Raw genomic sequence first — 17,414 nt, 5'->3', positions numbered from 1 at the left:
ATCCCCTGGCCTTTGTGGGGATGTTCAAGGCCTAGTCCGATTTCTCTGGCGTTGTTCACTTTCCCCAGAAGAAGAGTCCTTCAGATTCTTGCCTCGGGCGGTGCAGGGACCTGGCTACTGGGAGACTGGAGCGGGGTGGGGCGGGCCTGGGGGCCTCCTGTTTACTGCGCAGGTTCTCATCTGGTCCCACTTTTGGCTTCGTGCCCTGGCCATGGTTGCATGCGTGCTAAGTTGCTTAAGTCCTGTCCTGACTCTTTACGAGCCCATGGACTGTAGCCCACCATGTTTCTCTGTCCATGGAATTCTCTAGGCAAGAATACTGGAGTGGGCTGCCATGCCCTCCTCCAGGGGATCTTCCCGACCCAGGGATCAAACCCATGTCTCTTGAATCTCCTGCATTGGCAGGCAAGTTCTTTACCACTGGCGACACCTGAGACCTGGGTTGCCTGGTCTTTTTTTTTATAAAAGAGAATACGTCTCTTTCCTCCTGCCTGTGAGATCAGGGCCAGGATCTGGATGTCCAAAGCACTGCTCTGTTTTCACTCTACTCTTCACTGGGCCTGGCCGCTCCAAGAACTGGGCCTCTTGGGGTTCTGCAGGGAGAACTGGAACAACTTGGGACTTGGGCTGCAATCTTGCCAGATCTTCCAGGGTCGACTCCAGTCTCCCGAGTTGTTTCCCACAATTCCTTTCCATCTTCTGGAAACCATAAAAATCTCTTATTCACCACTACCGTCTCCCCTGCTCTCTTGTCTGTATACTTTAGTGTGTGTGTGTGTGTGTTGACCACCCCGTATAGCATGCGAGATCATCGTTCCCTGACCAGGGATTAAACCCATGCCCCCTGCCTTAGGAGTGTTGCATCCTAATCACTAGCCCTGTCCATGTGCATTTTTACTTTGCTTTATTTTTAATCTTTTCTTTACGATGGCATTGTGGTGCCATGGTAAATGGCTCAGAGGGAAAGGAGATAGAATACCAGATGGCCTGTTTTCCCTGGAGTCTGAAATCATCTGTTTCCAAAGTCAGACCTAAGTGTGTTAATCCTTTTTGGTGCTTCCTCTAACCCTTGGATTGGAGACTCTTCCCCGTGTGGCCAGCCTGACCTGGCCGATGCCACCAGCTTCACCTTGATCCGCAGTCACCCTCGCTCACCCGTCGGGCTTTGCACTAAAAATGGCAGCCCACTCCAGTGTTCTTGCCTGGAGAATCCCAGGGACGGGGGAGCCAGGGGGGCTGCCATCTATGGGGTTGCACAGAGTCGGACACAACTGAAGCGACTTAGCAGCAGCTCTCCTCCCACCCACAGACACGGAGCCTGGATGCCCCCCTGCCTTGTGCGCACTGTGTAGCCAGCTTGCTCTCATCCTTTGGTTTTTGATGGGGAATGTTGTTTACTCGGGGGAAGGTTGGTCTGTCCTTCCCGACCATGGTGAGTCCCTGGCCACCTCCCCGTAGTGCCCAGACCCGCCTCTGAGACTGGTGGGTTAGTCAAACTGTTATTCTGGTGGAAAAGCGCTCAGCTCAGAGCCCCAAAGAAGGCACTCTGTCCACGCTTGTGCACTGCTGTGACCCGTGTGCACTGGGGCTGCTCACGCGACACCGATGTGTGCTTCCACAGTCCGTGCTGCTCTGTGCCTTGTGCTGCTCTCCACTCCTGCTTCCCTGCTGCTCTGTCCTTCTCTACCGCGTACCCACCGGCCTCTCCCCGTCCACACCTCCTGCGCTCCTGTACCGCTGTGCTGCCCTCCCTGCTTCTACGTGTCACTGCTCTGACTTAAGCGAGTATACGTGTTTCCTCTTTAATCTTTAACAAGTGATGGAGGAGGAAGCGATCTGATTCTCCAGATTAAAAAGCCAAGGCTCAGAGTGGTCAGCAGGGGACCCTGTGTCCTCTTGCTCTGCCCTCTCTGGCCGTTTTCTATCTATGGGAGGTGATCAGGGCTCGTGTTTGAGGACCAGGGCCAGCAGCCAGCAGCTTGCTTCCAGTTTCTACAGATGCCCAGTGAGCTGGGAAGGGACTGAGTGTTGCCAGAACACTTCAGTGTTAGGATTTTTATCCTGTCAGCTGAATAAGATGTTTGCTTACTTCGAAAAGCTGTGTGGAAATACTCTGTAAATCATGCCAGGCCGCAGGCATGTCAGACTTCATCTTAGAGCTGAGAGCCCTTAGAGGTCCTCAGGTTGAACCCTCCTTGACAGAAGCCGGAGCTGAGCTTAGGGAGGCTAATTATGCACCCGGTGGGGCGCGGGCCACCGGGCTGGGGTCAAAGGTCCCGTTGGCCCCTGCAGGACGGACAATGCTGTGAAGAATCACTGGAACTCCACTATCAAGAGGAAGGTGGACACGGGAGGCTTCCTGAGTGAGTCCAGAGACAGCAAGCCCTCCATGTACTTGCTGCTGGAGCTGGAGGACAAGGACGGCCGCCAGAGTGCCCCCTCCTCGGAAGGCCAGGTGAGCAGTGGGGAGTGGAGCTTGGGAGGGCTTGGCCACTGCGCTTGGGGCGCTTGGGTGGGTCGGTTTGTTTTCACGTATATCCGATGCTATCCCACCAACACCTGCTCCTCCCTTTTCACCCATTCCTTCGGCTGTTTGATCCTGCAGGAGGGTCTGTGTGGCCACATGTCTCTCATGAGGGCCTTTCCCTGTGACACCTGTGTCCACGCTTGGCACTCACCTCCCCACAGATAGAGGATGCAGAAGCCAGCATCAGGGAGGGTCAGGCGGGGAGGTCTTCAGCCTCCTTCTCGTCATCAATGGCTTCCTTCCCACCTGTTACTCTCTCCAGCTTTTTCATGGTAAAAACATATGTGTACTATCAGATGTGTCAAGGGTGCAATCACAGTAAAATTCATCGTTTCCTGTGGAGGTCAGGACCGAAACCACCAGGTCATGTCGCCACCACCACAGTCAGAATGCAGAATGTCCCCATCACCCCCAGGCTCCTGTGCCCCTTTCAGCCCAGAATCTCCCATCCTTAGTCCCTGGCACCTTTCATCAGATTTTTTAATCTGTAATTTTCTAATAAGTCATATAAATGAAATCATACGGTATCACTTTTATAATTGTTAACATCTCACATCCCTTGTGGCTCAGCTGGTAAAGAATCTGCCTGCAGTGCGGGAGACCTGGGTTGGATCCCTGGGTTGGGAAGATCCCCTGGAGAAAGGCTACCCACTTCGGTGTTCTGGCCTGGAGAATTCCATGGACTGTGTGATCTGTGGGGTCGCAAAGAGTTGGACACGACTAAGCGACTTTCACATCCTACACCCTAGGGCACACTTTTTAAAAAAATTAAAGTTTCAGTTCGGTTGCTCAGTCGTGTCCAACTCTTTGCGACCCCATGGACTGCAGCACGCCAGGCCTCCCTGTCCATCACCAACTCCTGGAGTTTACTCAGGGTCATATCCATCGTGTCAGTGATGCCATCCAACTGTCTGATCCTCTGTTGCCCCCTTCTTCTCCTGCCTTGGTAGTAAATGTTGGCATATGCATTAAACAGTATATCCGTTCTCTCTAGAAGTTGGGATTTATAGGCTCAGCCTTGCGCCTTAGAGGCTTGTTTCTAACCCTACAATGATCATTGTATTATTTTTGAAGCACAGAAAAAATTTATAATTGCAAGCATTGTCCAGTGAGGTAAATCCCATACACACAGAAAAAGGTGAGCATTTTCTGGCAGGCAGTCTAACAAAATGCATTCAAGTTTTTAAAGAATGTGTCTACCTACCTCAAGGAACTTCTTAAGAAAGAAGTGAGCAAATGAGCAGTGATTTTAGCTACAAAGACAGTCATTAAAGTTGTTTCTAACAACAAAAAGTCGGATGTTAACTTTAGTTAAATAAATTACCAGCACAATAGAATCATTAAAATGACAGTGGAGAGGAATGGCTGAGGCTGGACCTGTGAGGTCCAGATCCAGGTCTAGGCACCCCCTTGGGCCAGTAGGGCCAGCCCCTCAGACACAAAACATCAGGGGGTGTTTTGTGTAAGATTAGACCTTCAGTTTAGTTCAGTCGCTCAGTCCTGTCCAATTCTTTGCAACCCCATGGACTGCAGCACACCAGGCTTCCCTGTCCATCACCAGCTCCCGGAGCTTATTCAAACTCATGTCCATTGAGTCAGTGATGCCATCCAACCATCTCATCCTCTGTCATCCCCTTCTTCTGCCTCAGTCTTTCCCAGCATCAGGGTCTTTTCAAATAAGTCAGTACTTCGCATCCGGTGGCCAAAGTATTGGAGTTTCAGCTTTAGCATCAGTCCTTCCATTGAATATTCAGGACTAATTTCCTTTAGGATGGACTGGTTGGATCTCCTTGGTGTCTTACAAATGGGCTTCCCTGATGGCTCGGTGGATAAAGAATCTACCTGCAATACAGGAGACATAGGAAATGTAGGTTTGATCCCTGGGTCAGGAGGTACCCCTGGAGGAGGAAATGGCAACCCACTCCAATATTCTTGCCTGGGAAATCCCATGAACAAAGGAGCCTGGTGAACTCCAGCCCATGGGGTCACAGAATCAGACATAACTTAGCAACTAAACCACCAGTTTTACAAACATCTTTTCCCCCTTATATCTTCCCCTGTCGTCATGTGTGTACAGACCTTTGCCTCATTCTTGAGTCTGTCATGCCACCTGTCATATCTTGTATCGATGAGCGTCTTGTCACCATGTATGCTGCAGTGAACATCATTGTTCACATTCCTTGTACATGTGCCTTTTTATGTGTGTGGAATGCTTAGTCGAACAGTGTAGACGTTTGAAATTTTCATAAAGTGAAAAGTGAAAGTCACTCAACCGTGTCCAACTCTTTGCAACCCCATGGACTATACAGTCCGTGGACTTCTCCAGGCCAGAATACTGCAGTGGGTAGCCTCTCCCTTCTCCAGGGGATCTTCCCAACCCAGGGATTGAACTCAAGTCTCCTGCATTACAAGTGGATTCTTTACCAGCTGAGCCACAAGGGAAGCAAATTTTCATAAGGCATTGCTAAATTCCCACTCAAAGGGCAATGTCATTCTGCTGTAGCAGTAAGTGGAGCTGCCTGTTTTCCCACACTGGGTCACAGCTGGCTAAGATTTTACAGAATGTCTTTGCCAGTTTTATGAGCAATTGTGCAGTACCATTGCTTCACTTACATTTCTTTTACTAGTGAGGTTGACCATTTTCTCTTTTTTTAATTAATATTTTATTTTATTTATTCTATTTTAGCCACACTGTGCAGCCTGCAAGATCTTAGTTCCCCAACCAGGGATTGAACTTCTGCCCCTGCGTTGGGAGTGTAGTCTTAGCCACTGGGAGCCTCATGTGTGCTGTGTTCAAGGCTCCTCGGGCTGTCAGGTCAACATGTCAAAGCTTGTTTCCAGATTCTGCCAGGAGAGCTATTGCCACAAACGATCTTCCTCTATTTCTTTTTTCTTTTCCTGTCACAAAATTAGTATCCATTCCTTTTTCAAACCTTCGTTTTGAAATAATACTAAACATACAAAAAAGTTGCAAGAAGAGTGCTCTCCTGTACCCTTTACTGGGTTCATTAATTTTTAACATTGGTCAGATTTGCTTTATCTTTCTCTATGTGCATATATATTTTTCAACCTGAGCTATGTGAGAGTCGGTTCCATACATTGTGCCTTTCATCCCTTAATACCTGAGTTGTATTTCCTAAGAATAAGGACATTCACCAGTGTACCTTCAGTACACACTTGGAATTTAACTACTTGGAATTTTAACTAATCTTCCATCCAGATTCCATTTTTTTCCTGCCCATGATCCAGTCAAGGATTAGACACTGTTTTGTTGTCCTGTCTCTTTCATTCCCTTTAGCCTTTCATGGTACTGATACTTTTGAAGTACAAGGTTAGGCTTTGTTGTTGTTGAGCTGCTAAGTTGTGTCTGAATCTACACCCCCATGGACTGTAGCACGCCAGGCTTCCCTGCCCTTCACTATCCCAGAATTTGCTCAAGTTCATGTCTGTTGAGTCGGTGATGCCATCCAACCATCTCATCCTCTGCCGCCCTCTTCTCTTCTTGCCCTCAGTCTTCCCCAGCATCAGTGAATTGTCTCTTCGCATCAGGTGGGCAAAGTATTGGAGCTTCAGCTTCTCTATCAGTCCTTCCAATGAAAATTCAGGGTTGCTTTCCTTTAGGATTGACTAGTATGATCTCCTTGCTGTCCAGAGGACTCCCAAGAGTCTTCTCTAACTCCACAGTTCAAAAGCATCAATTCTTCAGCACTCAGCCTTCTTTATGGTCCAACTCTCACATCCATACCTGACTGCTGGAAAAACTATAGTTTTTGACTAAGCTGACCTTTGTCGGAAAAGTGATGTCTCTGCTTAGTTGTGTTGTAGACCGTCTTTCAGTTTGGGTTCACTTGAGTTTCCTTACCAAGTGCTAAGGTTGATAGGCTTCCGAAAAGGTTCAGGTGGTACATTTTTGCTGAAACATGACACAGTTTGTATCTCATAATGGGAAACCCAAACTGCATGCCCTGTGTCCCCAGGGAAGTGTCGTGACCAGCTGGCCCCCGGCATTCCCTGCCCTGAAGGAAGAGGAGAGCAGCGAGGAGGAGATCACAGCGGCCGCCCCCGCCCAGGAGCAGGAGCCCGTCCCCGCGGAGCCGGATGGAGTGCGGACCCCAGAGCCCCTGGAGGACTTCCCCAAGCGTGAAGACCAGGAAGGCTCCTCGCCAGAGACCAGCCTGCCCTACAAGTGGGTGGTGGAGGCTGCCAACCTCCTCATCCCGGCTGTAGAGTCCGGCCTCTCAGAAGCCCTGGACTTGATCGAGTCGGTAATGTTGGTCACGGGACTTCCCAGTGGGCCCTGAGCACCCCTGTCAGGGAGCACTTGTCCCCCTAGACAGACGTCCTTCTGTCTGCTTATCGTCTCGCTGACGTGGCTGAGCCAATGCTGAGCGCCTGGCCAGGGCCTGGCAGCCCCAAGAGAGTGGCTGACATCCCTGTCTTCAGGGAGCTCCTGACTCACTCGTAAAGCCCGGGGTGGTAGGGCATGCTCCCCAGCGGAAGTGAGGGACAGAGTCCTCGGGGGATGGGGAGGGTGTGGAGTCCACAGCAGCACCGCAGAGCACTGGTGTTCATGGTAGCGCTGACGGTCAGGTTTCCTGGAGAGGACTCCGGGAAGGGCGGGGGTTTGGGGCTGCGGCCGTGTGTATGTCCTGGTTACTCAGGGAGAGCCGCCCCTGAGCCACACTGGCTGTGGGCTATGCCCCTTGGGGAGGGGCTCTGGGGGGGGCTGTGCTTCTTGGTGTGACTTCACAGCTCTGTCCGCCAGGCCTGAGGCGTGGAGTGGATTTCAGGAGGTGGTGGGCAAGAGGCTGGTGACTGGGGGGCAGAGGGGTTCAGTGGGCAGTGCCCACACAAGCCTTCCCACTTAGGCTTCCTCTTATTAGCTGAGGATAATGATGCTGTTCATTGAACATCTGCTAAATGTCAGGCTGTGGGCTTCACCTGTGGTCCACATGGTATCTTGGGAGGGGTGTCTTTTCTGTGTTTTTGTAGATGAGGCTCAGAGAGATCAGATAGTGTACCCAAGGTACAGCGAGTAAGGTGCTGAGGTCTTAACCATCGTGCCCAGTGGCCTGCCCAGTGAGGGCTTAGACTGTGAAGTCGGTCTCAGGGGGCTGCCTGCTCAGACCCTCTGGCTCTGGGTTTCCCCTCTTGCCACAGTGGCAGGATCTCTGGTGTCTCCTCTACCAGAATGGATCTCAGAGTTAGCTGTGTGTGGCAGTCTGTTCAGCAGACCGCCCTCGGTCCGCCCGGGGCCACCGAGGGCCAGCTGAGAGCGCTGCCCGCCCTGCTGGAGCCTCACCGGCTTGCCTCGGGCCATCCTCAGACTCCTCTCAGGCACCTGTCACGTCCCGGTCCTGGGGCTCCTTCTGGGAGGCTGGTTTCTAACCCTGCGCGCCTGCCACGCGCCAGGCTCGCTACTTCCTGCCTGTCTGCGCTCTCGGTCCTTTAACAGCCTGTGAAGGGGGTTGGGTGGTGGACTCAGCTCAACCTCAGACAGGTTAGGAGGCTTATCCAGAGTCACACAGCTGGTGAGTGCTGAGCTTGGGCTGTCTCCACGATGACCTTCAGTGACTAATGGGCGGTCAGAGTAGCTGCAGAAACACTGCCATCCGTCCCCCAGGCCAGTCCTCGGCACGTGTGCTCGGGCCTGTTGGATGCCGTGAATTCCAGGGGCCCCTGCAAGGTTGGCGTTCCATGCTGGGAGGTGGCTCTGGAGTCAGCACTTCCCTGAGCTGCCCTCCACCTTCAGGAATGAACTTGCCAGGCTCCTGCGAGCCCTAGGGACCAGAAATCACCACTGGGGTCCATGTCCATTCAGGGCCAGATGCCCAGGGACCAAAGTGGAGACTTTTGTCTCCAGAAGCCCTAGGGCTAGGTTGTCATTAACTGGACAAAGGCAGAAAGGACCTAAGCGTTCCTCCCAGAATTACTCTGGGAACTTAGTGACCTTACCCTCTCTGAGTTTGCTGCCTTGGGTTGAGAGGGAGAGGGTCATACTCCCTCAGCAGGGTGGCTAGAGGGTGGACACAATTTAGCTGAAGCACCCAGTGAGGTGCCATGATGTACAGGCTCATGGAGCCCAGGGCTGCCTCCTGTCTGGGAACGTGCCTGGCAGATGGAGACCCTTCATCCTGCTCATGGCCTTGGGCCCAGGTCTTCACGTCCAGGTGTCTGTCAAGAAACAGAAGGTTTATGTCCAAGATGTTCATAAAGAACATCTGTTTTTAATCTTTAAGAATTAAGAGGAAGAACCCAAATGTCCAACAGAAGGGGACTGAATAACATATATTCAAATGATAGAACAGTTTTTGGCTGTAAAAATTATTATAAAAGTTAATGTTTTTGCTATAACAACAACTAAAGTCTACTGATGGTAAACACTAAACTTTGGGAATAGAATGAGGTGCCTGCATTGTTCCAGCTCTACAGAAATTTTAAATGGAAAAAGAAGCAAAATAGAAATTATTTGTATTAAAGTTAGGAACATTGAAAATACTAACTATTTAGGGACACGTGTTAATTGATAAAGAAATGCATAAAGATGATCAGTACTTAATTTCGGCAGTGGTTTCCTACCTACAGGCAGAGGTTTGCCAGATAGACCTGGAGCTTTAGTGGTAAGGTTTTATTTCTTAGGCTTCTTGATGGGCATATGAATTTTCTTTGTATTTTTCTTGGTGCTTTTTGTGTATCTTAAAAATGCTTAGCACATTTTTTTTTAATAACAGCAAGCAGCCGTGTGCATGATAGGATTTCAGTTATGTTTACAAATACAGATATGCAGACATAGAAGAATCTTTGAGGAAAGGCAAGGAAGAGTTACGGGCGATTGTTCCTGGGCTGTGGAATCGGGTTTTTTTGTTGTTGGTTGTGCCGCATGGCATGTGGGATCTTGGTTCCTTGACCAGGGATCGAACCTGTGGCCCCTGCAGTGGAAGCGTGGAGTTTTAACCATGGGGCCGCCAGGGGGTCCCTGTGGGATCATCCTTGACACTCTGATATTTTCCAGTGGCACATGAGCCCTGTGGTTTATCGACCACTGGGAAAGCCAGTTACTCCTAACCCCACCCCCGTCTCCGGGCAGGACCCTGACGCGTGGTGTGACCTGAGTAAGTTTGACCTCCCCGAGGAGCCGTCAGCCGAGGGCAGCCTCGTGGGCAGCCCGGGGCAGCCCCAAGCCTGGCAGCAGCAGCCCGCGCCGCCCCGGCCGGCTGCTGCTGCCGCGCCCAGCGTGACCGAGTACCGCCTCGACGGCCACACCATCTCCGACCTGAGCCGCAGCAGCCGGGGCGAGCTGATCCCCATCTCCCCCAGCACCGACGTGGGGGGCTCGGGCATGGGCACACCGCCCTCTGTGCTCAAGCGGCAGAGGAAGCGGCGTGTCGCCCTGTCCCCCGTCACGGAGAACAGCGCCAGCCTGTCCTTCCTGGACTCCTGCAACAGCCTCACCCCGAAGAGCACCCCCGTCAAGACCCTGCCCTTCTCTCCCTCCCAGGTGTGTGCACCCCACCCCGACTGCTCACTGGGGGCGGGTGTCGGCCCCCCTGCCCAGTACAGGCCATCCTCTGGGTGTCTGCTGTGTGCAAGGCCGTGTGCCCAGTGCTGGGGACATGGGACCCCAAACCAGGTCTGGCCCTGCCCTCATGAAGCTTAGGAAGACCATTTCAGAGCTACTTTTTTTTTTTCCTTCTGAAAAGAAGCTGCCCTCAGACAGCCAGCTTGCTTTGCCTTAAGTTCACGGCCAGCAGCACATGAGGGTGGGAGATGGACCTCCCGTCAGGCTGGTAAAGGGAGGATTGGGCGACGCCAAGCCAAGGGTCCACATGGACTTGCATATCTGTCCTGGCCTTTGCTCTCCGGCCCTGAGCTCATCGCCTCGTCTGGTTTCCTTTGTCTTCCTGGCAGTTTTTGAACTTCTGGAATAAACAGGACACACTGGAACTGGAGAGCCCTTCGCTAACATCCACCCCTGTGTGCAGCCAGAAGGTGGTGGTCACCACGCCGCTGCACCGGGACAAGACGCCCCTGCACCAGAAACACGCTGCGTGAGTGCGGGCCTGCCCCTGCACCCCCAGCAGAGACCGGCTCCCTGGGCGAGGGATGCCTTGGGAAAACACCTGGGACTCTTGTTTCATGAAGGCAGCCTCCTCCTGGTCATCACACCTCCTTCATCAGTGTAGTCTGGGGCTTCATTTTTGTTTTAATTCTTTTTTTTTTTTTTTCTTATTTTGTTCTTTTGGCCACATGGCTTGCGGGAACATAGTCCCCAACCAGGGATTAAACCTGTGCCCTCCGCAAAGTGCAGAGTCCTAACCACTGGCCACCAGGGAATTCCTCTTTTTTATTTTTTTTATTTGATGGTTTTCTAAATTCAGAGATTAGAAATGTGGAGAGTCCACCTTGCCATGAAAAATGTAATGTTTGCATCATTTCTGTAAGTTCCGAGTGCAGATCCCTGTGCTTGAGCAGCTCTGCGGGAAGGACACAAGGCCCCCCAGTTCTCTCCATTTTCTGGTGCTCAGGAGGGACGGCTGTGTTCCACCTTCAGGCCTGTACAGGTGGCTTCCCTGCTTCTGTGGAGGTGTTTTCACAATAAGTTTTCTTCCTTGTATCATCATGACTCTTGAATTCCAGGTAGAGTTGCTTAACTGGTCTTCAGCTCATTACATTTGCTGGGTGGGGGAGAAGCGTTGCTATTTATATTTCAGGAGTCAAGCTGTAATTCAGGGATCTGCTCAGGAATTTTAGTTCTCATAATGATAGGTAATTTCAGATAAGCTGTATGGATCCCTTGGTCAGAAATCAGTCTTTCAACAATGGATCTAAAATTTAACATAGATAGGTTTCATGAGAAATGATTCTCCAGTCAAGTAAAAGTATTGGTCTTCAAATCTAAGCTCTTAAACAGACAGCTGGCACCGCAAATGGAGTAGCTGCTTCTCCGGAGAGACCGGGAGGGGTGTGGTCTTCCTGGCCCCTCGTCTTCCTCGCCTGCCTCTTCTCCTGCTGGGGTTGCAGTCTGGCCACAGGCCGCCTTGTTTTATGGAAAATCCTAGTGACGGCAACATCTTCAGCCATTCTTCCACCCATTCGGGTCTCTTGGACTCCCTCAGGCTCTTCCTGTTCTTTGCTATTTTTGAGGATGGCCCTTCCTCTCTGCCCCCGGAACTCCCCTTGCAGATGGGGAGGTGGGTGGGCGGGCGGGCAGATGGGATGGGAAGAGACCACGTCTGGGGGCTGCCTTTCTGCCGCTGAGGCCAAAGGTCAGTTGGGGGTATGGGAGTCAGGGGCAGCCCACGGCAGAGCCCCCCAGTGCCATCGCCCAGTCTCCTTCTCCATGCCTGGCAGGTTTGTAACCCCAGATCAGAAGTACTCCATGGACAACACTCCCCACACGCCCACCCCGTTCAAGAACGCCCTCGAGAAGTACGGACCACTAAAGCCCCTGGTAGGTGGTGTGGCCGGGCCAGTCCTCCAGCTGTTGATGATCACTCGCCCTGTCCTTCTGAGATCCCATTAGCGTCTCCCGACTGCCCTGAGAAGTTGCGATTCCCTAGTTTGATAAACAGGGCCCCCTGTTACAGTGAGTTACCAGCTTGCCAGATGTCTCCAGAGCAACCACCATGCGGGCGGTCCTGGCTGGTGCTGGATCCACGGCGGCGTCCTGGTGGAACCGGGGGTGGTGGAGGCTGACGTCCAAAGTGACCGAATACTCAGCTCGTGGCTGTACCAGGCAGAACGCGGGCAGGCGTTGGGATGGAGAAGGACTTACGGGGGCGCTGCAAGCTGGTTGAGGAAAGTGGCGAATTGCTCGTCACGCCTAAGCCTGTTGACTAGCTGCCCATCGGTGGGCTGGAGGCAGCTGGGCAGTATGGAGACATCTCCTGGGTTGCTTTCCCCACAGTGTGAGGACGGCCCTTTTCCCCCAACTCCTAGTTCGTGAAAAGATCCTGCTTTACCCCAGGGCAAAAGAGAGGGCTGGCACCCCGGGTTTTCTGAAGCAGGCTGTTTCTGAGAACCCAGCCGCAGGTGGGAGAAAGGCAGGTCATGGAGAAGAATCCCTGCAGTGAGCTCCCCTCCTGGCTCACCACGTGGGGCACAGGTGGGGGGCCGTGGTCTCCCCATCCTCGCTTGGAGCTGGCGGAGTTGCCCCAGGCCAGGCACAGTCAGCCCGGCCCTTTCCTGACTTGGACTCAGCTCCCAGATACTGAAACGTCTGTGTGCTCTTGGGACATCCAAGAGGGCAAGTCCAACCTTGGCAGCGACAGTTCAAGTACACGGGGGCTTTTAGAGTGACTTCTCTGGGTTCACTGTGCCCTACACCCGCTGGCCTCTGCCACCTGAGCGCCCAGGCCCAAGAAAGGGACGTGGAACCAACACCTCTGTTAGCGTGGGGCCAAGGCGTGGAGGAGTTTGGGCTCTGAGTGCGTCCAGGTTCTAAGCTCACAGCTGTGTGACCCTGGGCTGGGCTCTCGTGCTCTCAGCCTCCGTTTGTACCCAGTGGAGGATGCCAGCTGGTTCCTCGGGCTGAGTGAGGGTGGCTGTGATGAAGTGGAGTGCCCTCAGCCCTCAGGGAGCTGAGGCCAGTGTCCCAGGCAGGACGGTTAATGGCCATGAACACCGTGTGTGAGGCCAGCGTCCCGGCTCCAGGCCGCCTCCTGCATCACCCAGGGCAGCAGAGGTGCAGCCGGGTCTGCCCCGCCGCCCCCATGAGCAGCCTCAGCGCGACTCCTCTGGCCTGGGCGCGGAGCCTCACCCTAGCCATCCCCACCCGCAGCCCCAGACCCCCCACCTGGAGGAGGACTTGAAGGAGGTGCTGCGCTCCGAGGCTGGCATCGAGCTCATCATTGAGGATGAAGTGAGGCCCGAGAAGCAGAAGAGGAAGGCCGGGGTGAGCAGCTGGGGAACGCACTGCGGGTGGCAGGGCTGGGGAACAGGCACTAGGGGCAGGGGGGCGGGGGCGGCCAGGGAACAGGCAGCGGGGTGGGGGGCGGCCAGGGAACAGGCACAGGGGAGCGGGGGGCAGCCGGGGAACAGGCAGTGGGATGGGGGGTGGCCGGGGAACAGGCAGCGGGCAGGGGGCTGCTGGGGAACAGGCACCAGGGGGCAGCAGGGCAGGGGCGGCCGTCCATTCCTGTAGCCTGGGGGTCCATGAAACTGGCTGGCGCAGCTGCCTGCCACCCTTCCCTGTCCCCTTGAACTGGTGCCTCAGTTATTCCGCGTTGTTTGGACCCTCCTGAAGCGGGCTCTGGGCCAGGCGGGGTGTGTAGAGTGGTGGTTAAGAGCCAGAGGCTCACTCCTGGAGTTCAGTGGGCAGAAATGGCAGACACCCCCAGTGACTCAGTACAGGCAGCATTTGGGGACAGAAAAGGCAAAGAGGATTTCACCATCCGGATGTTGGTGCAGCGTGAGGAGGTGGGGTCAGCCGGCTCAGGTGAGGTGGGGAGCGGGTGGGGATACTGCTCGACGCCCGGGTGCGGAGGCCGGGCTGCGCTGGACAGCCTGTCCCGCCCCCAGCCCACGTGGTTTCCTGACCGCAGGCGGCTCTGTGTCCCCTGTTTTGAAGCCCCTTTCTTCCCAGGGGCTCTCCTCTAGGGAGAAGGGAAGGCGGGAGTGGGCCAGAGTGGTGGTGGGTGGGGAGGGTGGGCGGCAAGGCTGGGAGGGGACCCTCCAGCTGGGCCCCGGGTGTGTGGGCAGAGTGTGACTGGGGCCCTCCCCGGCCTCTCTGTGTCTGAGGGTGGTTCCCAGCAGGGGTGTCACCTGTTGGGGGCACAGGGCTGAGTTGGGGGACAGGTGTCAGTCTCAGAGGCCCTCCTTGGGGTCGGAGCCGCCCCCTGATCTGCTTATAGGAGGCACAGGGCACAGGACTTGGGGGCTGGACATGCCCATAACAGCCTGTGTCCCACGGGGTTGTGTGTAGCTCCCCGGCTGGTGGGTGTTCCAGTTGTGACTTGGCTGTGTGGGTGAGTGTTTAGTGTGGTAGAGACTCGGGCTGCACTTGGTCCCCTTGGGGCTGAGGTTGGGTGGAGGTGGCATTGGTATCCTCCATACCTGGTGAGCGTCTGGCAGGACAGTCTGCCCTGGGGACAGAGTCTACGACGGGGCCAGTGTCCTGGGCCCCGCGGCTCCCCCAGAAGATCCTCTCCTGCCGGGCCTGCTCAAGGGCTCCCTGCACCAGGGCCTGGCTCTGGCCCAGGGCAGCCGAGGCCAGCGTCATCGGGCACTGGGGTGACGGGAATTCAGGCGTGTGCCCTGACCACCACCTCCCCCAGATGCGGCGAAGCCCCATTAAGAAAGTTCGCAAGTCCCTGGCTCTCGACATTGTGGATGAGGACGTGAAGCTGATGATGTCCACGCTGCCCAAGGTTGGTCGGGTCTGGGAGAGAAGCCATCCTGTGAGGCCAGCCCCTACGCCCCATCCAGCTGCAGGAGGCTGAGAGTATGGAGTCTCCCTGGGGGGCCTGCGCCTCTGGAGCCCTTCAGCCTGGGGAGCCCTGGGGGTGGAGTCAGCGGGGCTTCCCTGTGCCGGGCTCAGCGGGGAGGAAGGGGGCAGGTGGCACTGGGCATTCCCCACTGGTCAATCCAGGCGGCCCTGCTCTGGTCCTTCACAGAAGGTTCGGTTGGCAAGAGCTGATTGCTAGAACTTGTTGGGCATGTGTGTTTTCTGAGTCCCCAGCACCTTCCCTTGTATTGAACTGCTAGGGAAGACCCCGGAGACGATCAATGAGGTGCCTTGGGGCCCTGCCAGGTGATCGGGGCACCTCTACCCTGGCATGGATGCTGCCCTATTCCCAGGCCAACCTCCAGAGGGGGCTGCTGCTTCCACAGAGCCTGGGCCCCAAAAACCATGCCAGGCAGTCGATCCCTTGCAGCAGGCAGTGAGGTGAGCTTGTTTTTCGCTGGTGGCTGGTAGCAGACAGTGAGGGCTGTGGAAAGGCCCACGAGACAGATAATTGCCTGGCAGCTCCTACAGGACCACCTGCCACTCTCAAGTCCTGGCAGAGAAAGCTCCGTCTAATGAGGCATCCACGCCAGGCTGGAAACTTGGTGCCCTCCAGACAGACCCTTGGGCGAGTGAAATAACTAGCGGGAAGAAAAAAAACCAGGTCAAGTGGTTAAATGCAGAGGATGTGGAGCGGAGGGCCTAGTCTCTGGCGTCTCTTGAGCTGCCTGTGCCTCAGGTTCTTGCCTATAACAAGGACGCTGAGCCCAGCAGGCTGTTTCGAGAGTAAAGGCCTGTCTGGGAGGCTGCCCAGGCCTGGGGCTGCCTTGACTAGGTCCCCCGTGAGTGCTGGTTGACTCAGGCACCTGTGTCCCCATGGGTGCTTCTGGTCCCTGGAGAAGCCGGAACACCTTCATCTCCACCTGAGATGGGGAAGAACCAGCTTCATGTAAAAGGAACCTGGGTTCCTGGGTGTTCATCAGGTGCCAGGCTCTGAAACAGGCACTTGCTAGCTGTTTTCCTACTTCATCTTTAAGTGAAGCGGAAGCTGAGGCTCAGAGAAGTATCACCTCCTGCCCAGATCTCCTGGAGGTGGTGGTGCTGGGATGTGCCTGCTCTTCTGTGTTCTCCTTCCCACAGAAAGCCTGTGGCAAAACGCTGAGCCTCTGACTTGGTTTTGCTTTCAGCCAACCAGCATCCTCGCAGCGGGCTCCTCGGGCCTCACCCCATCGGGCAGCAGAGAGGACAGCAGCCTGCTGAACGAGGGCTTCCTGCAGGCCAAGCCCGAGAAGCCAGCGGCCCCGAAGCCCCGGGGCCACTTTGCCACCCCTGCCCCCGTGAGTGCTGCCCCTCAGGGCCTCGCTCCGCACCCTCCACACCCCAGGGCCTTGCACCGGCTTCTGCCTGATGCCCTCCAGTGGCTCTGCTGACTGATGAACATGGGCTTCACGTCTCTGTCCAGATGCCGCTCCCGCGGGGGACCTGGGTACCAGGGATCCCGCTCCGCAAAGCCGCTCCTTCATGATGTGGTCTCACTCGTAATTAAGACAGATCTCCGTGACTTTGTCTTTGAAGGCAGGGATCCCCTGCCTGTTTCCCCAGCCATCTGCAGGTGTCAGCCCCTCTCTGCTGCTCTCCAGCCTGCAGAGTTATAGCTTTTTTCCTCCCGCGGGTGCTGTCCACATGGTGGGCACAGGGGAGGGTGGGGGCTCATGCTCTGGTCCAGTCTCCTTGCTCTATCCCTGAGGATGCCTAGAGATGGCACTAACTCCCCAGGTCCACCAGGAAGGTGCGGTGAGCAGATTGTGACTTCTACAGGCAGGGAGCATGATAGAAAACGTCCCCACCCCTCCCCAACCAGGGTCTCCAGGCTTCCCTAGGAGCCCTGGCCGCTGCCTTGATGGTAACCCCCTTTCCTCCTCCCAGATGACCAGCGCCTGGAAGACGGTGGCCTGTGGGGGCACCAGGGACCAGCTCTTCATGCAGGAGAAAGCCCGGCAGCTCCTGGGTCGCCTGAAGCCCAGTCACACGTCTCGGACCCTCATCTTGTCTTAGGGGCTTGGCAGTCACGAGCCCGTTCTCATGTTTACAGGGGGCTGGGGGCCGATTCTGGGCTGTGAGTGAGAATCACACTCAGACCGCCTGCAGGGAGCCTGCTGCCACCAGCCCCTCCCAGACTGCTCAGGGGGGGACAGGCAGGCCCACCTGCTGTCCTGTCTCCGAGCCCGGCTGCAGCTGCGGGCAGTTCCTGGTGCTAACAGAACAAAGTCCCACCTCTGAGCTGGCCTGGCCCTCCCTGAGTGCCACAGTCCTGAGCCCTGGTCAGGCCTGGCCTCATCTCAGACCTCTGTTTAGGACAGGGGACCTACCTTACCAGCGTGCTCCTTCCTTCAACTTGTTGGTGCATTTTCTTGAAAGAATAAAAGTTGTCTTTCTCCTGGA

The 17,414-nt window shown here is 55.0% G+C and overlaps 1 protein-coding gene across 2 annotated transcripts in view; it reads left to right on the top strand.

The window, feature by feature from the left end:
* The window catches only part of MYBL2 (MYB proto-oncogene like 2), a 35,787-nt gene extending 18,373 nt beyond the window's left edge, over positions 1–17,414 (top strand). For both annotated transcript variants that reach the window (XM_086331718.1, XM_086331717.1), the window contains 9 exons: positions 2,293–2,455; positions 6,505–6,792; positions 9,615–10,025; positions 10,436–10,575; positions 11,879–11,978; positions 13,308–13,421; positions 14,803–14,895; positions 16,160–16,309; positions 16,899–17,414. In XM_086331718.1, coding sequence (XP_086187844.1) covers positions 2,293–2,455; positions 6,505–6,792; positions 9,615–10,025; positions 10,436–10,575; positions 11,879–11,978; positions 13,308–13,421; positions 14,803–14,895; positions 16,160–16,309; positions 16,899–17,027 — 1,588 coding nt within the window. In that variant the 3' untranslated portion in view covers positions 17,028–17,414. The remainder of the gene's footprint in view (positions 1–2,292; positions 2,456–6,504; positions 6,793–9,614; positions 10,026–10,435; positions 10,576–11,878; positions 11,979–13,307; positions 13,422–14,802; positions 14,896–16,159; positions 16,310–16,898) is intronic.

Source organism: Bos grunniens, chromosome 13, assembly GCF_055505025.1.
Source record: "Bos grunniens cultivar Pamir isolate PY7600 chromosome 13, Bosgru_T2T1.0, whole genome shotgun sequence".
NCBI lineage: Eukaryota > Metazoa > Chordata > Mammalia > Artiodactyla > Bovidae > Bos > Bos grunniens.
Note: the sequence above shows the minus strand (reverse complement) of the source record. Positions and strands in the feature narration are given on the sequence as shown.